Source organism: Rattus rattus, chromosome 12 (genome assembly GCF_011064425.1).
Source record: "Rattus rattus isolate New Zealand chromosome 12, Rrattus_CSIRO_v1, whole genome shotgun sequence".
Taxonomy (NCBI): Eukaryota; Metazoa; Chordata; class Mammalia; order Rodentia; family Muridae; genus Rattus; species Rattus rattus.
In genome coordinates, this window is record NC_046165.1 from 3276453 (window position 1) to 3300171 (window position 23719).

The 23719-nt window shown below is 47.2% G+C and overlaps 1 protein-coding gene across 5 annotated transcripts in view; it reads left to right on the forward strand.

Annotated features, from left to right (window-relative positions):
- The window catches only part of Dock9 (dedicator of cytokinesis 9), a 256367-nt gene that overhangs the window by 188247 nt on the left and 44401 nt on the right, over window positions 1–23719 (forward strand). For 3 of the 5 annotated variants that reach the window (XM_032917513.1, XM_032917510.1, XM_032917514.1), the window contains exons 31-39: window positions 1201–1379; window positions 1561–1674; window positions 3070–3187; window positions 8874–9007; window positions 10859–10973; window positions 12969–13035; window positions 14162–14209; window positions 16611–16747; window positions 23123–23238. In XM_032917513.1, the coding sequence (XP_032773404.1) occupies window positions 1201–1379; window positions 1561–1674; window positions 3070–3187; window positions 8874–9007; window positions 10859–10973; window positions 12969–13035; window positions 14162–14209; window positions 16611–16747; window positions 23123–23238 (1028 nt within the window). The remainder of the gene's footprint in view (window positions 1–1200; window positions 1380–1560; window positions 1675–3069; window positions 3188–8873; window positions 9008–10858; window positions 10974–12968; window positions 13036–14161; window positions 14210–16610; window positions 16748–23122; window positions 23239–23719) is intronic. The other 2 variants (XM_032917515.1, XM_032917512.1) reach the window with 2 other exon arrangements.

Consider the following 23719-nt stretch of genomic DNA (forward strand, 5'->3'; position numbering starts at 1 on the left):
TGTGTCAGGGGACAGAACAAAGCCGTGCTTCACCCCCAGATCACATCCCACCACCTGCACAGCTCTTGTCTGTGGAAGCTACAAGAGCTTCAGGCGCCTGGCTTTTCCGTAAGCTTTTGTGTTTGCATGCTGAGTCTCATGAGCTGCTCTGGACCCCCTAAGTCTGAAGGGACTTGAGCTCAGCGAGCTTTCAGCCTCACTGAGGAGAGTGAGTTCTGTACATCGGTTTGCTGGGGTCATGTGCCAGGCTCCGCACCAGGCACAGAGACCATTAGTCGTTTTCTTCCCTAAGAGATTTAGGGGAGCCCCAGCCTTAGAGTTTAGCCTGCAGAAACTGTACTCAAAAAAGCAGCTAAACACGATCATTCTGGAGAAGCAGATACCCTTCCTTTCTACTGACATGCTCTGTAGGGACTTCTGTCTGTGTGTCGGGAAGACTTACAAGGACCTGTCAGAAAGGCTTTGGAAGTCAAAGGGAGATCCGTAGGACTTCCTGGATAACGGTGTCAGCATACTGTCTCAGTCCTACTTGGTGCTTCCTTTGGGGGACGTGTATGCAACTGCTTTGACTGATCCTCTTTCAAGGGCATCCCTGTCTGCCTCCCTCCTCAGCATCGCTTGTGATGACGTGGGTGGTGCTTTGTACATTTCAGTTTTAGCTTAAGGAGGACATTTTAGAAAAGATGCAGAAATAACTCTCTTACTCAGTGAAGGCAGAATAAATAGCCCATGCGCTAGTGTGTCATTTAAAATGCATTGAGTTTACTGTGGCCATAAAGGCATTGATATTGATAACCAGGGACTGGATAGCTGAACTGACAAAGTAAATGACATTTAAATCAGTCATTTGTATTAATTCTCTCTTTAATGATGTGCTTTTATTAAATTGATCTCTACTTCTGTTAGTGCAATAACTTCATTTCTTTTTAAAAAAAATTTGTTAATAACATTTTTAATATAATTGCTGTTGTATCTTCTAAAAATTGGCGCTAAAACCAGTTCCACACTCAAAGTTCAGGGCAGCCGTTTGTGTCTGATTGGGGCTCCTGGAAGGATTTGATGTGTTAAGGAGTAGAGCAGACTTGCAGTAGTGCCCGTTTTCCTGTGTGAGGCAGTCTTATCACCTGTAGCCGCACACAGGATGGGCCCAGTGGACCCCCCCTAACCCCCCGATCCTGGGTCCCGTCTGCCTTTTCTCAGATCTCCAGCTTGACTACTCTTTAACGGACGAATTCTGCAGAAACCACTTCTTGGTGGGACTGTTACTAAGGGAGGTGGGCACTGCGCTCCAGGAGTTCCGGGAGGTCCGTGTCATCGCCGTCAGCGTGCTCAAGAACCTTCTGATCAAGCATTCTTTTGATGACAGATACACGTCAAGGGTGAGCAGTCCCCAGAGGAGGGAAGAACGGGTGATAAATGTTAATTTTAAGTGCTGTAAGGAGACGACCCATTAGATGAATCCTGTTAACAGGGCCCAGACTTTTCTCTTGCCAGTGTCACGTCGCCTGCCATCCAGTGCTCAGCCAGGGGACACACTTACCATGTGTATCTTCTTTCCAGAGTCACCAGGCAAGGATAGCCACTCTCTACCTGCCTCTGTTTGGTCTGCTTATTGAAAACGTCCAGCGGATCAACGTGAGGGATGTGTCGCCCTTCCCCGTGAACCCGGGCAGTGTACGTAAGCAGGCTTGGTGACGACATCTCTGCTTAGGGCTGTTACCAGAGGGCTGTGGACTCTGACTTAGGACGGTGGAATTTTATTCCCTCATGTGAACAGACAGTCAAAGCCAAGGAATCTTCAGGGCCACAGGGCAGCTACTGGTCTTGGTGGTCATCCCACTTTGTCTCTGTCTACCAGTGGTGTTCAGTCTTTGCGAACCCACCCCTTTTTCTTGTGAGGACACAAGTGACTGAATTTACTGCCCACCCAGTATGACCTCCATTTTCAAGTAAGGTTATATGCTGTGGCTCCTGGTGGACATGAATTCAGGGAATTCACTCAGCCCACTACACTCTCCCTTCATTCTGACAGTGTCATACTGCAGGATACCTTTGGAAAATCACATTTCTTCTTTGAAATGTTTTAGGATATATTCATTCTTATTTTATGTGTGTGCTTCGCCCACATGTACGCATGCCTGCTGTGTACATGCACTGCTGTGAAAGCCCAAATAGGGCATCAGCTCCCCTGAAACTGGACTTCATGCAGCCGTCCGTGAGCTGTCATGTGGATGTGGGGGACCCGGGTGCCCTAGAAGAATGGCCAGTGCTTTCCACCTATCCAGTTCTGGGCAATTGCATTCTGACCAAGATAGAATCAATCAATAAACCTTGAGCCTTGGCTCTATTAATAGCCTAATTCCATCTGTTCAGTAAATGGGAGTGGCGACACATTCCCACACTGTCCCATTGTTTGCCACTCTTCCCCCTTAAATAGTATTCTAAGAGGGTCCAGGTTGGTAGCATTCATTTTTCTGTCTCGAGTCTTGTGAGCTTTATCTCCCCCAGCCTCACTGCTCTGACATTATCCTGGGTGGCCTTTCGCATGTGTTCCCTTCATATGTTCTCGGAGCAAAGTAATACAGTATGACACATGACCTCCCTGTCCTGTTCCAATGCTGAGGAAAATGAACAGAAGGTCTTGCTTTGGATTTTACCAAAGTCAAATCCACCTTCCTGATATAACTTTAAAATTAATGCAGTTTCTCCCCTGACAGGGGGTCCCCATCTGAGCATCCAGAGACGGTAGCTGAAGCCTTTTATGAGGACAGGAAATACTGTTACTGCAGTTAGGAAAGGAAGGGCCTCCTTCCTCTGCAGGAGGAGAGGTGGGAAGTGGAGTGTGGCCAGAGCAAGATGCTAGCATCCCTGGCCTCCTCCGCTCTCTCCTTCTCTGGTCCCTCTGCCACCTCGTCCCTTGTATGCCCTATACATTGGCCTACCCACTCCACATGCTAAGCACGTCTAGCCGCCTCATGTCTTCCCATCACTGTTTGCCTTCCCGCTTCAAGATCAGTTCATGAGGCTTGTTCAGCCCTCTCTAATAATTTCTTCCCTTCCCTTCAGCAGATCGTGAAGGACGAAGCCCTGGCCGTGCCTACCGGGAATCCACTCATGACTCCGCAGAAGGGAAATACACTTGACCACAGCCTGCACAAAGACCTCTTGGGTGCCATCTCTGGCATTGGTAATGATCCTTGCTCTTACTAACCCTGTCCTGTGTCACCCAAACGATCTTTACTCTCATAAGTCCTTAATGGTGAATTAGGACTTGGACTTTCTGCCCTAAATATTCTCCTGGTGTGGTGCTTCACGAGTGAAATCTTTCAGGCACTGCACTCAGGAATCTTGTGAATCTGAAACAGGGTCTCATGGACACGCTGCCGGGTTACCTTTTTTTCAGTGCTTCCTCTGTTGATTGGCTTTTAAATCTTCAATCTTTGTTATGCTTTTGGAAGCAGACGATCTGCAGGTATAGGGGTGAGTGGAGGATTGCATTTAATGATGGGACAGATGAGCTGTGACAGTCTTCTTCACATCTCTGAAGGAAGTGACAATTTATGGCTGGAATTCAATCCTAGAAATCAATTTTCAAAACTCTTCTATTCTTCCCCCTCCTCCCCATGAAAAACAGCCCCATGGGAAGGAAAACAGATGACATAAATCAAGACTCAGACAGAGACTCCTCTCTTCGAAAAAATGCACCTGTCTACCTTCTGACCAATTAAGCTGCAGCTTTCTTCTTTTTTTTTTTGGGGGGGCTGGGGATCAAACCCAGGACCTTGCGCTTCCTAGGCAAGCGCTCTACCACTGAGCCAAATTCCCAACCCCAAGCTGCAGCTTTCTAACGATAACGATGATACACTTGGGGCCACACTTACACACAGGCTCACAGATGTGATCTAAGGATTTTAGTAGGGGGGTTGCAGTCTGATCATCTCCGGTTCCCCTCTGCTAACCACACTTTGGATATGAAGCATTCTACTGTGGCTAGTGGTCAACCACCCACTGATGCTTCAAATCCATGGGGCAGAAAAAGCTGTGCCTTTTTTTGTAGGCATAAATTTTTTTGCAACCTACTTTTAATTAGGGTCCATCCTCTCCTCTAGCCCACCACTCAGCAGAGGTGGTGGAAGATAAACGTTATTGGGAATGAGGGAAGTGGACTTGTTCAGCAGTAGTTCTTGGGGTGAGCTCCATCGTCTTTGGCAGCAGTGCAGCCCTGCAGCAAACAGCAAACATGACTCAGCGGCTGCAGCCCAGTCCTCTGGGCAGGCGGGCGGCACACACAGACCAGCGGCTGCAGCCCAGTCCTCTGGGCAGGCGGGCGGCACACACAGACCAGCGGCTGCAGCCCAGTCCTCTGGGCAGGCGGGCGGCACACACAGACCAGCGGCTGCAGTCCAGTCCTCTGGGCAGGCGGGCGGCACACACAGACCAGCGGCTGCAGTCCAGTCCTCTGGGCAGGCGACAGCACACACAGACCAGCGGCTGCAGTCCAGTCCTCTGGGCAGGCGACAGCACACACAGACCAGCGGCTGCAGTCCAGTCCTCTGGGCAGGCGACAGCACACACAGACCAGCGGCTGCAGTCCAGTCCTCTGGGCAGGCGGGCGGCACACACAGACCAGCACTGTAGTTCCATCCTGAAGAAATAGCAAGGCTCTCCAACTGGCTCAAAGTGAGGCCATGGAAGAGGCAAGCTGCCGTAGGAACCTCAGAAGCAGTTCTGAGTTTCTCTCAATTTTGTTACCACAAGTTGAGCTCAACAACACTATGGAGAATAGCAACACAGAGCAAACCAAGCCAATGCTCAGTGCTCTTCCCCACTGTCTGTGGGGTCATATTTATTCTCCTTCATCAAGCCTCCTTTCATATTTGCTGTGTCCAAACATCCTTTCAATTGTGTCTGCTTCAGGAAAACATTCTTTCACCCGTGCGCCCCAGCCAAACATCATTTGACATAGCTAACTTTCCAAAGACCCTAGAAGTTTCCACTTCACTTTATCCACTGAATCCACAGGACTAAACCATGCTCCTGAACCTACACTCTTACCTTCTCTGGTGTTAATACGTCACTTTCCAGAGAAGACAATGAAATGAGAGTGGACTGTGACACTGTCCGTGCAGGACCTAGATTTACTCCACACCATCAGTGCTAGTCCTGAAGCCCATTTGTTTTCATGCAAAATCTTCATGGTTATATCCCCCTCCCGTGTGTGTGTGTGTGTGTGTGTGTGTGTGTGTGTGTGTGTGTGTGTGTGTGTGTGTGTGTGTGTGTATTGGCTGCTGTGGGCCGTTTCCTCTCTTCTGGGGCCTGCACACATGTTTCCGGCCTGCTCTGCACAGATGCTAAGCCACTGCTGTGAGCGGGGAGGTGACCTTTAGTGTGTTTGCTACAGTGGTTCTAGCACTACCTTGGCCCAGACAGGTGTGGTTTTGCGTCAGGGGCTCCACCAGTACCTGGTTGACCCTGCTGAGCGTCAACCTTGCAGCCCGTGTGTCCTTAGCTCTAAGCTATCAGTGTCAGGACATGAGAAGCAGGCAGGGTGATTGCCGTGGGAAATACGTGCTACCATTGTTAGACCTCGGTTGTATTGTGCATCCTTGGTTCCTAATTCACTCCTAGATCCAAGTGATGCGCCCACGAGCGTGGGAGCCCACCAGCGTGGGAGCCCACCAACTCGTTCGGACGTCTCATTGCTCTGTCCTCTCTGGTCGGTACCTACAGTTCCACAAGGGGACATCAGAGACTGTGAAAGTGATCAAGCCACAGTAGCTCTGTGTTTTGCCCATTTGATTCTCTTATTCAGAATTCAGTGTTAGGATTCAAATGGCAGCGAGGGACTCGTACTGCTGTGCATACGTGGTGCAGTTGTGAAAAGGCCTTGGGTCTGATCTGGTCACTCTTCATTTGCTATTGATTTTCCAGACCCAAATCTGCTTTTGCAGCGCTCGCTACAGCAGGCTTCTTTACACTTGCTCTGGCTCTGTGTGCTCCCCACCAATCCTGTTCTTAGAAACATCTTCCAGGGAAGCCCCACCCGGGAACCAGCTTCTATAGGTTTGGGTCTGGGTTTTGTTCTGGATGCTACAGTAGCTGTTACTCCTCAGGGAACCTTGAGATGACCTTGGAAGCTGACCCTTCCAAGCAAACGTGAGGAAGTTATTCATTATGCTACCAACCACTGGGAAAACAAGTCCCTCAAACATCTTCAGAGCATGCAAATGAGGATTTCTAGAACTGATTCCTGGATAAAAAGCTCTCTACATTCCATGTGTTTTAGAGGACGACCCCTCCCGCCTCAGAGTTCCCCTCCCACCTGTTCCACATTAGGCTGTTGGAAAAAACGGGAAGCGGGATGAGCCAAAACTGTTCCGTTAGCGTGTTCTTTAAGGTCTTTAGAACAGATTCCCTGTGGGCTGGAGAGGGAGAAGGATTCACATGCACAGGACTTAGGTTCCCTTCCTGGCACCACTGGCTCTCTGTAACTTCAGTTCCCAAGGATCCGATGCCCACTTGTGGCCTCTGTTGGCCGGTACACGTGCCAACATGTGTACATGGGGCAGGCAAAGCAGCCACACACATAAAAATACTAATGTTTGAAAGCATTCCCTGTGAAAGTAACATTGTAAAACCCACCACTGTGCTAATTCATGAAATAAATGTACAGGAATAAAATTAGTTTTTAAAGTCCAGGTGGTAGTGGTGTACACCTTTAATCCCAGCACTAGGGAGAAAGAAGCAGGTGGATCTCTGAGTTTGAGGCCAGCCTAGTCTACAGAGCAAGTTTAAAAAATACTTGGAAATATTTCAAAATAGAGCCCTTCCCTCGGTGAGGGCACAGTACACACATTCTGAGAACAAACCGGCAGGAATGAGTTTGAGTTACTGCATTTACATCCGTTTGCTTAAATTAGGAGTAAACAGTTTGGAATTGGTTTGAAAGTCTGAGAGTGGTGGGTACAGTGTACATTCCTTGACCCCTTTGGCCTGACTCGTGTCCTGCTTCCACTCTGAGCTATGGTTGTTTTAAGAGAATCGTAATTACCATGTGGTCATAGCATACGTTTCTTTACTCCGTTTAGAAGAGCTGTCACCCATCCCTGTGACAGCACAGTGCTGGGGTCATGCAACCTGGCAGGTACTTTACAGTGAATGCTGGAGAGGGAGAAGGATTCACATGCACATCATGTATCTTTAATCAAGATAATTAAACATCATCTCCAGTTGTCTGACAGTAGCATTACCCATGAAATTTAAAAGTATGACAGCTAAAAGACATAGAAAAACAGGTGGCTGTTCTATCTGTCCATCTATCCGTCTGCCCATCCATTCATCTGTCCATCTGTCCTATGTAGAAGTGTCCCAGCCTGTGTACAGAGCCCATTTTCGTACTGAAATCTGCAGTGGCCTGCTGTAGGTTTGCAGTAGCTGCCTCTCACAAGGCCTCGGGTGTCCTCTCACGCGTCTGCAGAGCCTGCTCTGTCGGTTCACAGGATGCCAAGTCCAAAGAGTTGTTTTTAGAGTGCAATTTATTTAATCTTATCTAAGCAGGAAGCCAGTTCGTTACTTTAAGAACATCTCCATCGTTCAAAGCTGAAAGCCAGTTTCTACCTTCAAATACTGTTGTTTCATAAATGCCAAAATGTTATTTCCAAGTGACAGTTCCTTCCTTCCTCTTTAAACAGACACAGCCAGATATTTTCAGTTTACAGGTTAAAGGTGGATCTAACTGTCATAGTAATTTTTTATTGTATCTCCAAGTCAAAAGTAGTAACATTGTTTATCAGAATTGGCTTGTCTGGTTACAGTTCTGTTTATTCAGGCCTTAAAAAGCAAACAATACTCATATCCCAGCAGCTTAAAAGACCTTTCACAGATAGTATGCATAAATTAGGGAGGAGATAGTTGTATTTGTGGCTTCAGGCTGTTATTAGTGGGTTGTTCATGTTTGGTGGATACTCAGCCTCCATCTCTGGAAAAAAAAAATTCCTTCTTTGTTTTCACTTCCTGTTTCATTCACACTGTTGCCCAGAACTTGTTTTTTTATCACAGCAAAATACTAGGACAGTCCCTCTGTAGAAATGCAGTTCCTGGCCAGCACCCAGTGTTATTGTGGGTCCTCAGATTTTTACAATGTCCCGTCACACTTCCTGGGAATATCCAGGGCCAGTTTGCCATACAGGTTGTACGCTATAGGTTTATGATATAGTTTCCTTTTTTGATTAAATGTCTGAGATAGATTTATCCTTTTTTCTTCTTGAATCCCATTCTGAAACAATGTATAGTACAATAATGTATGTGCCAATAATACAGATGATGTGTAAAATAATGAAAAGTATGCTACAATAATGCAACGCAGTAACACAATAACACAGTAACAAATAACGTATGTCTGGGCAAAGGTAGCTCCAGTTAATGAATTAACCATGTTTCACATGAAAGGCCATTTCGATGTCCCCTGTACTCACCTGGTTCTTCAAAGGGTGATGTAATGAGAGGCTGCAAAGATGGCTCAGTGGTTAAAAGCATTTGTTGCTCTTGCAGAGGACCTAGGTTCAGTTCCCAGCACCCACTTGTCAGCTCACAACAATCTGTAACTCCAGTTCCAGGGCATCTGATGCCTTCTGGCCTCCACAGGCACTGAACACACATGTGTATATATGTACATACATACATACATACATACATACATACATACAGCAAACACAAATAAAAACTTTTAAAGTGAAATAATTGAATACATCTCTTGAGCCACGTGACCTTATAAAAAATTAATGTCCACAAAAACAATTCCTCTTAAAATTTAGTGTTTATCTTCATTTCGTGCTGTCTAACCAAAACTTGCTCTTGCTTTACTTTCCTCTTAGCTTCTCCGTATACAGCTTCAACCCCCAACATCAACAGTGTGAGAAATGCCGACTCAAGGGGCTCTCTCATCAGCACAGACTCGGGGAACAGCCTTCCAGACAGGAACCCCGAGAAGAGCAACTCCCTGGATAAGGTGATTTCTTCCCGCTTAAAACAGGGTTTCTGGTCCCTAGTCGGGGTAGACACGGTAGCCTGCCTCACATTCTGCTGTTTATTACATGCAACCTTCTGGGTGTTTTTAAACCTCAGCCAACACCCAGCAGTTGACAGGAGCCTTTCCTGGGATTGTGGCTCAGTCAACAGCTCTGTGTTAGTGTGCTGCTGGTGATGAGGGCAGAGCCTTCTGCACATCAGGCAGGCAGGGGTCCTGAAGCTCCACATCCCTGGAGTCCCCTGAAACTCTGATCTATGTCCAGGGCCTCAGATCTAGGCAGTGTTTACATGAAGCAGGCGGGTGCAAATGATTCTGGTGTCTCTTAGAGTCTCTGTGCTTTAGGTCCAAGGCCAGCAAAGCAGATGGATCGATCTTACCAGAGCCATGGCTGACCTGCTCTGGTTGGCTGTACCCACCCCTAACACTCTTTCCTCTTCTTTTAAGATCTTTATCCTGTATTTTCTATTACCGTAACCTCATTCTATCTGGAACTTTGTAAGAAAAGGTGAAGGTTGATAATAACTTGGAACCCTGGTAGCGTTGTTTCCCTTGGTGCTCTGTGTCCCTAAGTTACGATGAGTTATAAGAAAGCTTTGTGCCAATTATCAAGCGAGCCACTTAGAGAAGCATTCCTTATGAGAACGTCCTCCCTCAACCCTAGCATCGGGTTTGTGATCCAATCACAGACACAGTGATCTTAAGCTACACTTGTGTGAGCCGTGACCGTGTCAGCCCGGGTCTGTCACAGTGTGTTGAATTTCCCCTTGACCCCAACATGCCTCCGTGTAGAGGGACAAGCTGCTGCGGAGGCACTCTGCCTGTGTGGTGCGCAGTACCGAGGAGGAAGAGAGCTGCCGGTCAGCCAGGAAACACCGGGTCACTGTGGACTTCTCCCTTCTCACAATTCCACCCTTGCCGGAGGAAACTTTGCATGATGTGCCCGTGTTCTCTGTGCAAGAAGTACTGAGTTCTCTTATCGGCTCTTGACGCTGGTGTTTGAGGTCCCGCAGCCTTTTACCACTAATAAGTCCCACATTTCTCAATTAGAAACCACCACACAGCTTATTAGTTGAACCTGCTCGTTGTATATATTTTTTTTAATTGACCACCAACACCTTGGGGAAAAAAACATCTTTTTTTGTATGATTTTTTTCCCACTTGGTAACTGGTACAAAAGAAAGGAAAGAAAGTTCTTGACTTAGATCGGAAACACAGTCCGGAAGGGTTATTTTTAATCTGCTGTATCTTTCACGGGGAGCCGAGATTCTTACTCGGATATGAACCTGCTTCTTAGTGGTAAAAGCGCCTTCTGCCCCATCCTCAGCCCACGCTCTCCAATCCTGGGGTCAGGCTAAGCTGATGATGGGGAACCTCAGAGTGTAGGGTGGGCGGCGGTGCCGTGCTGATGTGTCCTGTCGGGTGTTTCTCCTTCTGTGCCCTGAGAGGCAGGCGGCTCCTCAGGCTCACCCTGGTGTTTAGAGAGAGGCACCTTTGGGCTCCTTGCTCCCATGGCAGATTCTCGTGCACGTGCTTTCTTTTGCATGAGATTTGACCAAGTTTTCTTTTCTCTCTTTCTTTTTTTTTTTTAACCCCCTTGACCTCATGGAAACCACTCCTCGGGTGAGACAGGTTTGTGCCTTCCGGCTTGTCCCAGGAGGCCGCAGCAGTTGTGTGTTGCACCCCGGTGAGGGGCATCTCTGTGAACCTGTGTCTGTGGGCTACCTACCTCTCTTTGCAGTTGTGTGATCTGACTCAAAGTTAAAGAATCCTTCTCTTCGAAGGGAGATGTGTACATTGTGGCATAGAGAACTTACCCGCATTCCCTTCCAGCAGCAGCAGAGCGGCATGCTGGGAAATTCTGTGGTCCGCTGTGACAAACTGGACCAGTCTGAGATCAAGAGCCTGCTCATGTGCTTCCTCTATGTGTTGAAGAGCATGTCTGACGGTGCGTAGAATTAAAACACGGATGTGTTTTGTTTTCATTGTTTGAATAACAAAGTATTTCGGTAGTGATAGTTGAAAATGTCACATAGTTAAGGGAATTTCTTGTTTTTTAATGTGTATTAATTTGCTACATGCAGTAGGAATATAAACCTTGATGTGGAGAATTAGTTGCTTTTATAAATAAACTCTACAATGGCACTGGGATCTCTCTTTAGCACAGCGTCTCACACAGCCCAAACCAGACCTCTGCAGGTGAGAGTGGCCCTGAAGTTCAGGTCCTTCGCCTCCCTCTCCAGAGCCCTGGGTTAGGCCCCGGCCTCCACAGCTGTTTCCCCATTTGTGCCATGACGAAGACTGAAACCAGAGGTTTCAAGAGGTGCCCCACTCTACAAAACCCAGGGTCACAAAAATATTCTCCATAGTTTCTTTAAAGGGTAGCATTTAAACATTTCCACAGTCAACCCTGGAAATCCGTTGAGTCTTGGTTTTGTGTGTGGCGTATTGGCAGCTGGGAAGAGGCCCTGGAAGGTAGTTTACGGAGAAACAGTGGTGTCAGTCAAACAGCACTCCCGCCCCTTTTCCCTTTACTTTTACACTTTATGAGCACCTGTGCTCCTCCCTCAGGCTCTCTCCTTCCCTAGTTGCCCACACCCAGAGCCAGGACTAACAGGGACACTGCTGGCTACTGGCCATTCTGCCTGCTGTATGGGGGCAGCAGCTGAGCTCAGAACTCTCCAGGCAGAAGTTCACACCCTCACTGTTAGTCAGATGAGTCAAACTGCCCCTTAGAGCGGTGTCCACTTGGATGCAGCCTACTTCAGCCATGACTCTTTAGGGAAATGGGAGACGTGCTCCAGGTAGGATCACAGTGAGGATTGCACAACCACTGTGAAATCAGGACAGCCCCTTCCCTCCCCGCCCCCACCCCGACAGGTGTGACAGAGTACAAAGTGCAAACTCACACACAGCCCACAGTCTTTCTGCTCATCGAAGGCTCCAGGGAGTTGGCCATTTTTCTAGAGGAAAATCTCTTTACCTGATTTTCAGCTTTGTATGAAAGAGAGCTGAAGGTTCACATATCAAATGAGACTACTTTTTGTTCAGTACCCAGCCGAGGGCTCACATAGAGATTCAAATGTGTTTAGCTTGTAATATCCTCTATCTCGAGAATTTCTCCTACAGATGTAACTGGTTTGCCCACATAAAACCCATGTGACAGGACTTCAGTAAAGCATGCTTATAATAGAACAAACACAGAAAGAAAAGCAGAGCTGTATGCCCAACAGTAGAAATTGGTTTGTTTCATTTTGGTAAACCCATAGAGAGTACTCTGCAGCTTGGGAACAACTGAGTAGAACTGATGTGTATTGTTCTTTTAAAACTCAAGGGCAGGGCCCAAAGAGACGGCTCAGCTGTTAGAACATGTGCTGCTCTTGCAGGGGACCTGAGTTCACTTTCCAGCACCTACATTGGAAAGCTCCCAGCAGCCTGTGACTCCAGCCCCTGAAGCTTCTGGCCCCCGAAGGCACCTGTACTCGTGTGCACACACCCGACACACACACACACTACACATAATGGAAAATAAAATAAATCTAAAATTACTTTAAGAACAAAACAGCATGTTTTCGCTTTCAACAGACTCCCTGAAGAGGAGGGAAGGGTTTTATGGAAGGAAACAGAGAGGCGACAATGGATTATTAGCCTCTCGTATTTGAGAGCACGTCGTGCTCAAGTCAAATGAGTAGTCTTATACTGTCATGTAATGCTAGGTAATTTATTATTGAAGCTCTGGAGTTCAAATGTTCTTTGGCTTGAATAAGTCTGCCCTGTGTTATGCAGGAGAACCCACCAGTATGGTTCGCCTTCTGGTCAGATATAAAACAGGCAGCAATGGAGACCTTCACTCTGGGGCCTCTCCCTCGTGTCATGATACGAATTTATCTATAATGCATATAATGTATACTGTGATGCTGACCAAATGAATTCTTGCTTTTAGACGCCCTGTTTACGTACTGGAACAAGGCTTCCACTGCTGAACTGATGGATTTCTTTACCATATCCGAGTGAGTGCTTTATCCTGGCCTGTCTCCTCTCGGCCTTTTAGCTAGGATGTGTGAAGCACACTGTGCCCTCACACAGTTTCCTTCAAGAGTCAGTCAACAGTCGGCCTTAATATATTGTGAACAATTGTTTGTGGCCGCTGAGATACCTCTGTGGTTCAGCCACTTTGATAAAAGTGTGCAAAATGTATTCTCCGTGTCGGTGGCTACTGTTTTTTCTAAGTTAAATCTAGAGCCTATTTTATCTCTTCAGGGTAAGTTTCTGATTCCTTTTAAGCTCATTACTTTTAGAGACATGGATCCATAGCACCTTTTCTAAAACTGCTTAGGGCAGGTAATTTTTCAAATTCAGATGTTCTGATTGGTTGTTTCTGAAAATTTACAGTTAGTGTTTCCCAACCCACAATAGCTACATCTCAGATAGCACCCTTGTTCAAACACATTATTATATCAATTGTAAAAGAAAAAAAAGAGCCTTCAATCCTATTGATTATGGTAATTGAATACATTGTGACGTAAGCAGCTTCGTGTCTGAAATACATTCAAAGAAACTCAGCTGGAAACCTTGTTCTCTGGGTTTTGTAGGTATGGGAACTCTGAGGGGAAAGCCCATGGATCTGGCCTGCTAGCAAGAATGGTTTAGTCTCATGACTGCTCCCAGGATTGGAAATTGCCCTCAGTTAACCCGTATTAAAAATGTATGATCCTTAAAGATTCAGTTTTGTAGTTTTACTCAAAACGAAACAAGAGAGTTCTATATCTGATGCCAGTAAGGGACCATTCCACACACTTGGGGCAGAAGAGAGAGCTCAACGTGTAGACAGACTCGTACGAGGAAGGAAGGCCCCCTACACCTTCTGAGGCAGGGGCGAGTCTGGCCGCCCTAAGTGAGTGAATACTTTTGTTCCATTCAATCTACAACTGCAGTTCTGATGGCCACACATGTGGGCCCCCCTGATTTGTTAGTGCTCTCCTGTGGATGGAGAATGACCTAGAAGATTCCTGTGGAAGCCACGAGCTAAGGGCTAGTGATCTGGTACTTTCTTCGTTATTGTTAATAGGCTTCAACCAAACAGTGTCTTAAATAGTTTTATCTGTACGCTCTCTGATGGTTTCCCTCTGTCTGCAGAGTGTGCCTGCACCAGTTCCAGTACATGGGGAAGCGCTACATAGCCAGGTACTGTGGGATGTCCTGTGAGCTGTCAGGCGGGCCGTTTTCTGTGAGGCTGTGTGGTAATGGTCGTCTGTGCTGATTGGCAGGTGCCAGCAACCTTGGCTTGCTACCACGGAGTCCGATCTGGTCATCTCCGTCACCAGATCACTACATTCCTTCTGTCTGGTTTTGTCTCATGGTCCCCTCTCAGACTGACTGACTGTCCTGTTGCTAACTTCCTTCTACCTTGATTTCTAAATCCAACACTCTTTCTTCGCCATCTCTCTCTTCTCCATACTTTCTAGTCATAATTCTCCCTCAGTGAGTTCTTGTCCCCGCTCCCAAACAAAACCGCTGATTGTCACCTAGCCCCTCTTTCTCTTTCTTCCATAATTAAGATGATGCTATTACCCTGCATCACATTTGTGTGGATCGTCACCAGCCTTTAAAATGGAGCCCTGTTGTCTGACTCTGACCAGCCAATGTGTTCTTGTCTAGCCAGAACTCTGTTGAATGTCATGTCCCCCTCCCCACTGACCTGCCATGGCCTATACTCTCTGTCTCAGGAGAGCTGCAGGCTCCTCACAGACAAACGACCACACAGCTCCTTCCCTAGAGCATTTCCTCCCTGAACATCTTATCACTACCATGTCCTTCCCCTGCCCAATAGCTACCCTGTGTATCTGCTGTGTGTCCTTCTGTGTCGGGACGGATGGGGTAAGGGGTTGGGAGGGGGAAGGGGAATGGGGGCAGTGGGGGAATCAGAAGCATCATAGTCTTCTAGTTTTTTTAACAGTTTGATTATAAACAAACTACGTTTGTTTTAAGAAAGTCTGCCAAGCTTAGATTTAATTGCAGTGTGTTTTCTTGTGGTTTGTAGCAGTGAAACAGGACAGATATTAACAGACACTGTTTGAGTATAGTTGGCCCAGACACCAGCTCTGTCCCTGCTCTGTCCCATAACCTTTCAGGATCATGTTTTACGTTCAGAAATGAAATCTTGTGTCCTCTTTTAAAAAGAAACAAATTTAGCGAGAGCACTTTGCATTTTCCTCTATTAATATTTTGTTTTAACTAAAATGTAATTTTTAAGTTTCTTAGCCTTAACCTCAATTTTTATCACCACAGTAACTTTATGTTTGTTTTTGAGTACAATAATGCAAGTGTGTACAAGGTGCCTTATGCCAGTAAACGTGTCCTGACGTCCACTCTCTTGTACTGCCCCATGAGGATGGGCAAGAGGTGCAGCCGCTAATCACCAGAGAGCTCTGTGCTTGGCAACCGTCAAGCCCTCTCAGCAGTCACTGCCAGTTACATCATGGTGAGGCATCTGGAGAATGTTCTGCCAAGTAGGAGAAAATGCCTGAGCCTAAGCTGGTAAACGTGGGAAGCTGGCAGTTTCTTCCCTGACAAAATATTGTAGAATAGTTTGTAAAGCGGCTCTTCCATTCCCTCCCCACAGTAGATACAAATTTAACGTTTAGAGGAAAATTTGTCACTTGCAAGCCCCTGTACACACTTGCATATAACGAGGACTGCTTGAGAAGGCGGGAGGCGGGATCAGAGGCGGTGTTTTCTTTGTCCCTTGCACTGTGGAAACATCCGTCCTGCTTTATATAAAAATTGTCATGGTTTCCGCTGCATGTGACCAAGAGGTCGAACCATGACATGAACATTGTCAGTGTTTGCCCTGCACCGCGGTTGTGTGAACACCGTGCCTTCTCCTTCACTGGGAAGTCACGCCGCAGCATGCAGTTGACGGTTGTCCATGCATGTTCCTGGTCTACACAGTAACACAGTGAGGGGCTTGGTTGGCTCCGGGATGGGGGACAGGCGTCACTCCTGCTCTAGTCAGGTTCTGTCTGCTCTGGCGATGGTACACCGTAGGGAAGTGAGCTATCTGACTGCTAACCCAGACACTTTTCTGTTTTCTCTACTTGACTGCTTGACAAGTCTAACAAAGTGTGTGACTCTTCCTCCTGCTTGGGTAAGACTTATGTGTTGAGCTTCCCCATCTAACCCTGCCATTGCATGTGTGTCTTCTGCTTCTTTTGGTGAATTATTTTTTAATTGGCATAATGGTCTGCTCTTGCCATGTATAATTCAAGGAGGCTTGCAATGTTTTCTTAGTTGTCAGAATACTGCCTGTTACCCCCATGCTGGAGGGATGCCCTTTGAAGAGCTACAACTCTAGTGTACCCTCTCATAACGAGGAGGACTCTCTGCCTCGGCTCGGTTTTGCTGCTTTGAGGCCTCGTGGCTTTGCTGTGCACCATGTCGGATCCACTGGCTGACTGTGTCCCTAGCCACATGGCTGCATGTAGCCTGATTGCCCCCGTACCGTGCTCCAGCTTCATTAACCCTCCCATCTCGCTTGGTGTAACGCGTCTAACGTTGCTTCTACCCGGTTTCACTCACGTTACAGGAGCCAGGAGGGGTTGGGACCCATAGGTCACGACCGAAAGTCTCAGACACTGCCTGTTTCCCGTAACAGAGCAGGGATGGCGCATGCCAGATTGCAGCAGCTGGGCAGCCTGGATAACTCTGTCACTTTTAACCACAGTAAGTCCCATGCCAAACCGTTGCAACAGCCAGCCAGCCAGCCACCTCAGAAGGGAGAGCCCCGGCCACGCTGTACCACGCCACCAACTTGATTTTTCTTCCAGAGCAAAACAAATAGGAAGAAGAGTTCCCTCCTTGGAGGAGAGTCTTGAGCAGTGGGGGTGACAGAATGTGGAGCCCAATCAACTACAGCACCCAAAGTGCCCAAACTCCAGGCAAACTCCAGCAGATCCAATGGCCAGACGCTGTCCCACATTTGAGAATTCAATGCACGCACACTTCGTTGATTTTACTTTACCCTCTTTTCCTCCTGGCACACCTGGGTCAGATCCGTTTGCCTCTCTTGCTTGGTGCATGTAATTGGTCGAGCACCCACATTCTGACATTCTGCCTGCAAAAGAATGTTAAGCCCACGAACCGATGTATGAGGTGTGGAAAAGCATCCAGTAACAAAGTGACTTTTTCTGTGTTTTCAGTGTGAGAAAGATATCAAGTGTGCTTGGGATTTCTGTAGACAATGGTAAGATTTAATCAGGTTGGGGCCGCTTCACTTGCAAACCAGACCTTTCCATTCATCTTGCCTAACTGCGGGGCCTGCCTAACCTCATGGGAGAGATCTGCTAGTCTGAGGCTCCATCTTCCTAATTTACTTCTGTCAGTCACCATGTGACTCCTTCATGTGCCCCTGCTAGACGTTCCGGTGTCTGACTCTTCCCCAGGGTTTCTCAAAGCAGAAAGCCTGAAGGCACCAGCCCTGCGGCATGTGAACAATTAATACAGTCATCCTCAGAGTCTGACTTCCATCCCTGTTGCTTTCTCGAGGCCGTCCTTCTCTCTCCAAGCATGGCATAGCTAGTTCTTAGAAAACATCTCTTCTCATCCCTGGCTCGGTCTTTAATACATGGTTCTTCCCACCACCTCTAACCACGGGGTCCACCCGCTGTGGTTGTCATGCCTTTTCTTCGTGCAGGCTTAGTGTAAAAACAATGTCCCCACCACCTTGAAAGGTCGAACAAGTGAGAGGACAAAGGCACAGCAGCGTGTCAGGTGTGGCGGCATGCTCCTCTAAAACTAGCACTCAGAAGGGAGAGGGCGAGGGAGAGGGACGGATCTCTGGGAGCTTGCTCAAGGCCAGACTGCTCTATACATTGAACTCAAGGCCAGCCAAGGTTGCGCGGTGAGGCCCTGTCTCCAAAAGCAAAATAAAATAAAATAAAGCAACAAACCAGTCCAGCAACTTCCCTCACCTCAGCAACAAAGTTAAGCGCAACAGGGGCATCTCACAAGGCTTCACTTAAGCCAGGGTCAGGGTCACATCAGCCGCCTTCGGGACTGAGAGCCTCTCACACTTAGCTGCAGCGTGCACCTCTACCGTTCACTTGGGGCTGTAACACTTGTGTTTTCAGCCCTTTGCCTCTTAGCTCGATGAACATGGGGCTAAAGCAGAGGAAGCCCAGGGTCTGTGGTCTGTACTGCCATTCCCTGTTTCCCTGTGCAGTAGAACGCAGTCCCCTGTGACAGGCTGCACCGCTGGCTGTCACTCTCCCTGGCTATACACAGAGTAGGTTACAGCCTGTGGAGATGAACGCAGACACTGGAGGATTTTTACACAAGCAGAGGAAGGCTCTTTCTCAGAGGCAGTCACTGTCAGCCTCCCAGTGCAGATGGATGCCTCAGCAGGAGCTCGAGTTACAGGAGGGAGACTGCCAGCTGCTCCCAGTGACAGCGAGCTGGGCTGCTTTCTCTTCTCCCTTCCTGCAGCCCACGGAGAAGCTGGTACGCTGCCTCCGTCCTTCCTCCCGTCAGCTCTCAGTGGCATCCTGTCCTCAGCCACATCTCCTCCTGCGTTGTCAGGACGTCCTGCCCTCTGATTCCTCCCCTTCCCTGTGCTTCAGTCCCTCCTCTTGTGAGTCTCTTCTCCCGTAGCTAAATGGCGGTATCTTCCAGGACTCAGTCTTTCTCCTGACCTCTAGTTCTTATGAGGTGCCTTTTACTCTTTCCCTCCACCACTTGTTTCAGCACGTGGAACTTGGCCAAAAACATGCTAAGAGAATGACTTTCTTACTGTATCCGTGTGTGCACTGTGTATGACTGTGCACACATACCTAACTGTTCATCTCTGTTCAGTGGAAGCTTGGGGCCATGCATGCCCCTTTGCAAAAAAACAAAGCAAAACAAAGACTCACATAGCAGTAAGTACACCTTCTGTTACTCCAGCCAACATGGGGTAGAGTCCATAAGTGAGCAGCCTGCCAGGGATAGGCAGAGGCTGAAGTGAACTTCCTTCACTTCTCTCCATGGCCATTTCTTCCCTTTTTGTCAGACCTCAGCTTGGCCAGCAGGGGGCAGCAGAGGCCTGTGACAAGGCCCATCTTCTGTAGGCCTTGACTGTGCTTTCCCTAAATCCTTGGAATATCCACCCTGTATGCTGCCCGTGGAACACTCGAGTTTCTGAAAACGGTGTATCTTAGTAGGTCATCTGAGACGGCAGCCTGCCGTAATGAATGTTTACTGCAACCAAACTGGCTCCAATGTAAGTTCCTGCCTGAAGCCAGCTGTCTTGATGTCCTTAGAAGGGGCACGGGCATGGTTAGTTACGTGTTCGGGTGTTTCACAGTGTGCGGCTGCATACTTGGTGCCAGTTCACAGCCAGCCGGCGCTTACTCTGTAGTGTTCCCCAGAGAAGGAAAGCTGAGGCCATGCTACTCGCGTGTGAGCTACTCTCGTGTGAGCTTGTGCCCCGTGGATCATGGCCACAGGCAGAGAGATAGCTCTGACCGTGTTTGTTTCCTTGTGTGGAGCAGGGGAGCTAGCGAACTGTACATCATTCTGCCACAGAATACGGTTCTTTAGTTGGTGCCCCTGAGCCTGTGAGGAAACCTTCCTAGCAGTTAAATGGGAACAACTGACTACTGATCACTTCTTACACTTTTTACATAAAGTACATTGACCCCTCATAAAGCCACACAGCATTAGTTACCATAGCTAAGATGCTACACCCCCATTTGAGGACCCCTTTCATCAGGAAAGATTCCTTGTCGTTTCCTGTTCGTTTATATCCCCCAAACTGACTGGTTTTCTGGATTTGTATTGTAATCCAGAAGCGGGGAAAGTCAAAGTAAAAATATAGATTTTGGTTCCAAAATGGGGGCAGCCTTGGAAATGGAGTCAGCCTTGGAAATGGAGTCAGCCCGTGAGACTGTGCATCTGACCCATCTTCTGCCTCACATGTCCTGACCATCACACAGGCGTACATATGTGGCTATGGGACTCCTGCTTGCTCAAATCACCCTGACGCAGGGTCTCTGGGGAAGAGGTTACGTACAGATGGAGTGTCAGGGAATCAGGTGGGATGGATGTATAAGCACCAGTCAGGCTAATTACATTTAACAGATGATCATGGAGGGCTCCTTGGTTTGGCCCCCTCTGAGATTTTAAAACAAATCTTGGTTCCGGGACAATGGCTCTGTTAACAAAGTGCTCTGCAAACGTGAGGAGCCCAGGTTAAGATTCCCGGTGTCCACATGAAAGCTGTGTGTATCTGTAACCCTAGCCCTGGGATTGTGGAGTCAGGGAATCCTGAGGGCTCTTTGGCCGGCTAGTCCAGCCAAAACAGCAAGCTCTTCTCAGGAAGAGGCTCTTCTCAGGAAGAGGCCTGTCTGAAGAAACAGTTAGAGGAGGAGGTGAGCTTGCTCGGCCCCTAAGACACTGCTAAACCTGACCACTTGAGTTTGCTCTCCAGGGCCCTCCAAACGTGCACACCTTTGCTTATACTCAGAAAAAGAAATGGAATCTCGGGGTTGGGGATTTAGCTCAGTGGTAGAGCGCTTGCCTAGCAAGCGCAAGGCCCTGGGTTCCGTCCCCAGGTCTGAAAAAAGGAAAAAAAAAAAAAAAAAAGAAATGGAATCTTAAACTTTCTTACGAAGCGAGAGCCGTAGAGGAAGCCACTCAGCGAGTTCACCACGCGTGCTTGCACCACACACAGACATTGTTTTAAAATTAAAACAAGTCTTACTGCAGGCACGGCAGAGGCTTGAAAATTTTACAGATTTGATCTGTGAAATCTGTGAATACTGAGGACTCCCAAACCAGCCTACCTTGTGCCACCTTAAGATGTCACCCTTAGGGTATACTTTTGATCCTACAAGGGTGGAGGGAATCCACACAGTGCCGCAACACACTACTGCCCCCCAGTGGACGTAGTGGTACTTTTGTGACTTTTAATTAATGTTCTAATTAATGTACAAAATTGGCTTCCCATGGCATTTTCGTGCCTGTATATTTTTATACTGTGCTCATATATGTACCTACCCACCTCATTCCCCTCCCCTTATCCACAGAATTGCTGCTCTCAAGTGTTTGGATAGATTGTGGTGTCAGAGAAATTTTGTCATTACCATATTTCTGTTCATGTATACACAATTCTACACTTAAGCAGCCTGACATGTTGATTCTGCTTTAAAGGGACAATTCTATAAGAGAAAACAAATAAAATCACCTTTTAGCCATATTCCTTTCAGACTCTTAGCTCAGACCACAGCAGCTCCTTGAAGGTCCCTGTGACCTGTGCGCATAGTTTTGGCTGGCCTGATCACAGGTGTTGATGTTTTTGGCTTTGGTCCCCTCTTTCTGTGGTTTGTATCTCTTTAACAGTATTCATCAGTGCTTCATTCTTTTACTCTCTCTTTATCTTATCACACCCCACCCAGTACAGGAATGCCTTGGCTTATGCAAAGGGGCAGTGCAGATGTCCTTAATATACCCAAATGGCCATCTTTCTTTTCTCTAGAAAACTGCTTGTTTAAAAACAAAGAATTGGAATTAACATGATGTTAAACATATTCTATATTCTCATGAAAGGGTGACAGCCCTGAGACAGACAGACATCTGAGGTGGACAGAGAACCACAGATGTAAAAGCTCAAAACCACCTGTTGAAAAGCAAAATTGGATGACTACACTCAATAGAGGTTGCATGGCAGTCTTAAAGCATCTCTGTGGCTTTAAAAGCTCTGCTGTAGCATTTGTAGAACTATAACTCACATTTCAGTCAAAACAAAGTCCTACTATTCTCTTTTTCCTCCTGTTTGCCTGTATCAGTCCTCTGATACAGTGATCCAAATAGGAATTTGGAGTGTAGGTTCTGGGTTGAGGGGGCAGTTCCCATTAATAATCTCAAAGAAGTTCTATAGGTTTTCTGTACTTTATTTTGTGGATTGCTAAACTAATGCCTTCCTCTCTGGAGTATTAAAACAAAATGACCAATTAGTAAGTGTTGCTTTCTTAATTTCTCCTTGGAGAAAGTCATTATATCGTGTTCTGTTACATTGCCATCTTTCTGTATAAGCAAGACACCATGGTAACATCTTTACATCTTCTCTGTGTGTTTCTGCTAATACATCCCATTTCTTAATGTAATATCTCAAATTGTCAAACTGCATTTATATCATTACTAAATTGATTGTGCAGCCACTGTTGAAGACTGCAGTTAATGTTTAAATTGTGTACGATGAAGCTAAATTTACATGACAGTCTTTCTGGTTCTCTCCTTTCTGTAGGCATATCTTTCCAATATACTGGCTTTTATATTTGTCGTTAAAGCAAGTAGAGGACCATTTGCAGTACAGTCAACTCTCGATTATCACTTGCGATCTAGCTAAAGACAGGCCTCAGTCCTGCCCACTTAATGCATATGCTGCTCATTCTGTACTAGGCACATTTTATGAACCTCACAATCTTAATGAATGTATCCTCACTAAGCTCTTTGAAGTGTGGATACCTTTACCCCATCCTATAGATGGGGATGCCAAAGTGTGAAAAGGTTAGCTAACTCAGCCAAAACCATACACAGATGAAGAGGTAGAGCTGGACTGAGTGACCAGCTATCAGCTGCATGTCAGTTGCCTGTTACCTGTTTCTTGGGGTATTTGGAGCATTGTCAGCACTCTGGCCATTGTGACTGCTCAGCCATGCAGCTGATGGACTGTGTCTGTCCTGGTGGGCATGCTGGCACCACCATCCTACTGCCTTGGAGACTTCCTTCAAGTCCCACTCCCTTATCTGCAGAAAGTATACAACAAGGTGCATACCTCCCGGGGCTGCCGAGTGACTGGAGAATAATGTGGAGCTCCCAGTCTCGGCTGGCGCGGAGCAAGCACGCTGTCAATGGCTGCTGCTGTCACTGAGCCTCCAGAGCTGGGAAAGATGCACCATGGAGGAGAAAGCATTGTTAATGCTACCTCTCTAGAGGCAAAGGGCTGGAGAAGGGCTCTGAAAGGGGACTTCTGTAAATAATCAAAAGTTGACTGTCACTGCCGCACCCCACCGGCCCTGTTGCCTGTACCCCCAGACAGTAATGCTGTGCTGATTCACACAGGCTACGGCCACTCGGAGGCAGATGTCGTTCACCAGTCGCTTCTCGAAGCAAACATCGCCACTGAGGTCTGCCTCACAGCTCTGGACACCCTCTCGCTGTTCACCCTGGCTTTTAAGGTTTGTATTAAACACTCACTGTTCAAGGTCAGAGGCTTTTGGTCTGATAAGTCCACCCAGCTTGTTAAACTCAACCAACGCCAGTGCATGGCCTATGTTTTCACTTCAGCTGGCCTTGCTTCTATAAAGAGACTGTTAATCTCAGGGTTCCCTAATAAGGCCTCCCTGTAGTGAGTGAAGAGATCCCTGTTAATATGTAATAATGCTGAACTTGCCCCCTTGTGCTGCATGCGTGGAAATGCCAGGGGCCGTCCCTGGAGGCAGCTATTTTGCCTCGAAGGCAGCTTTAGCCCAAGCCCTCCACATGATAGCCATGGGAACCTAACCAGACGTTCTGCTTTGAATATCTGTAAACAAAGGCAGATGTCTTAAATTAGATATTCAAAGAGAGAGGCACAATTGAGTATAAATCCATCTTTTTAAAATTATGTATTTATTACTAAGTTAAATGAAAAGGCATGTCATGAAAAAAGAAATGAAA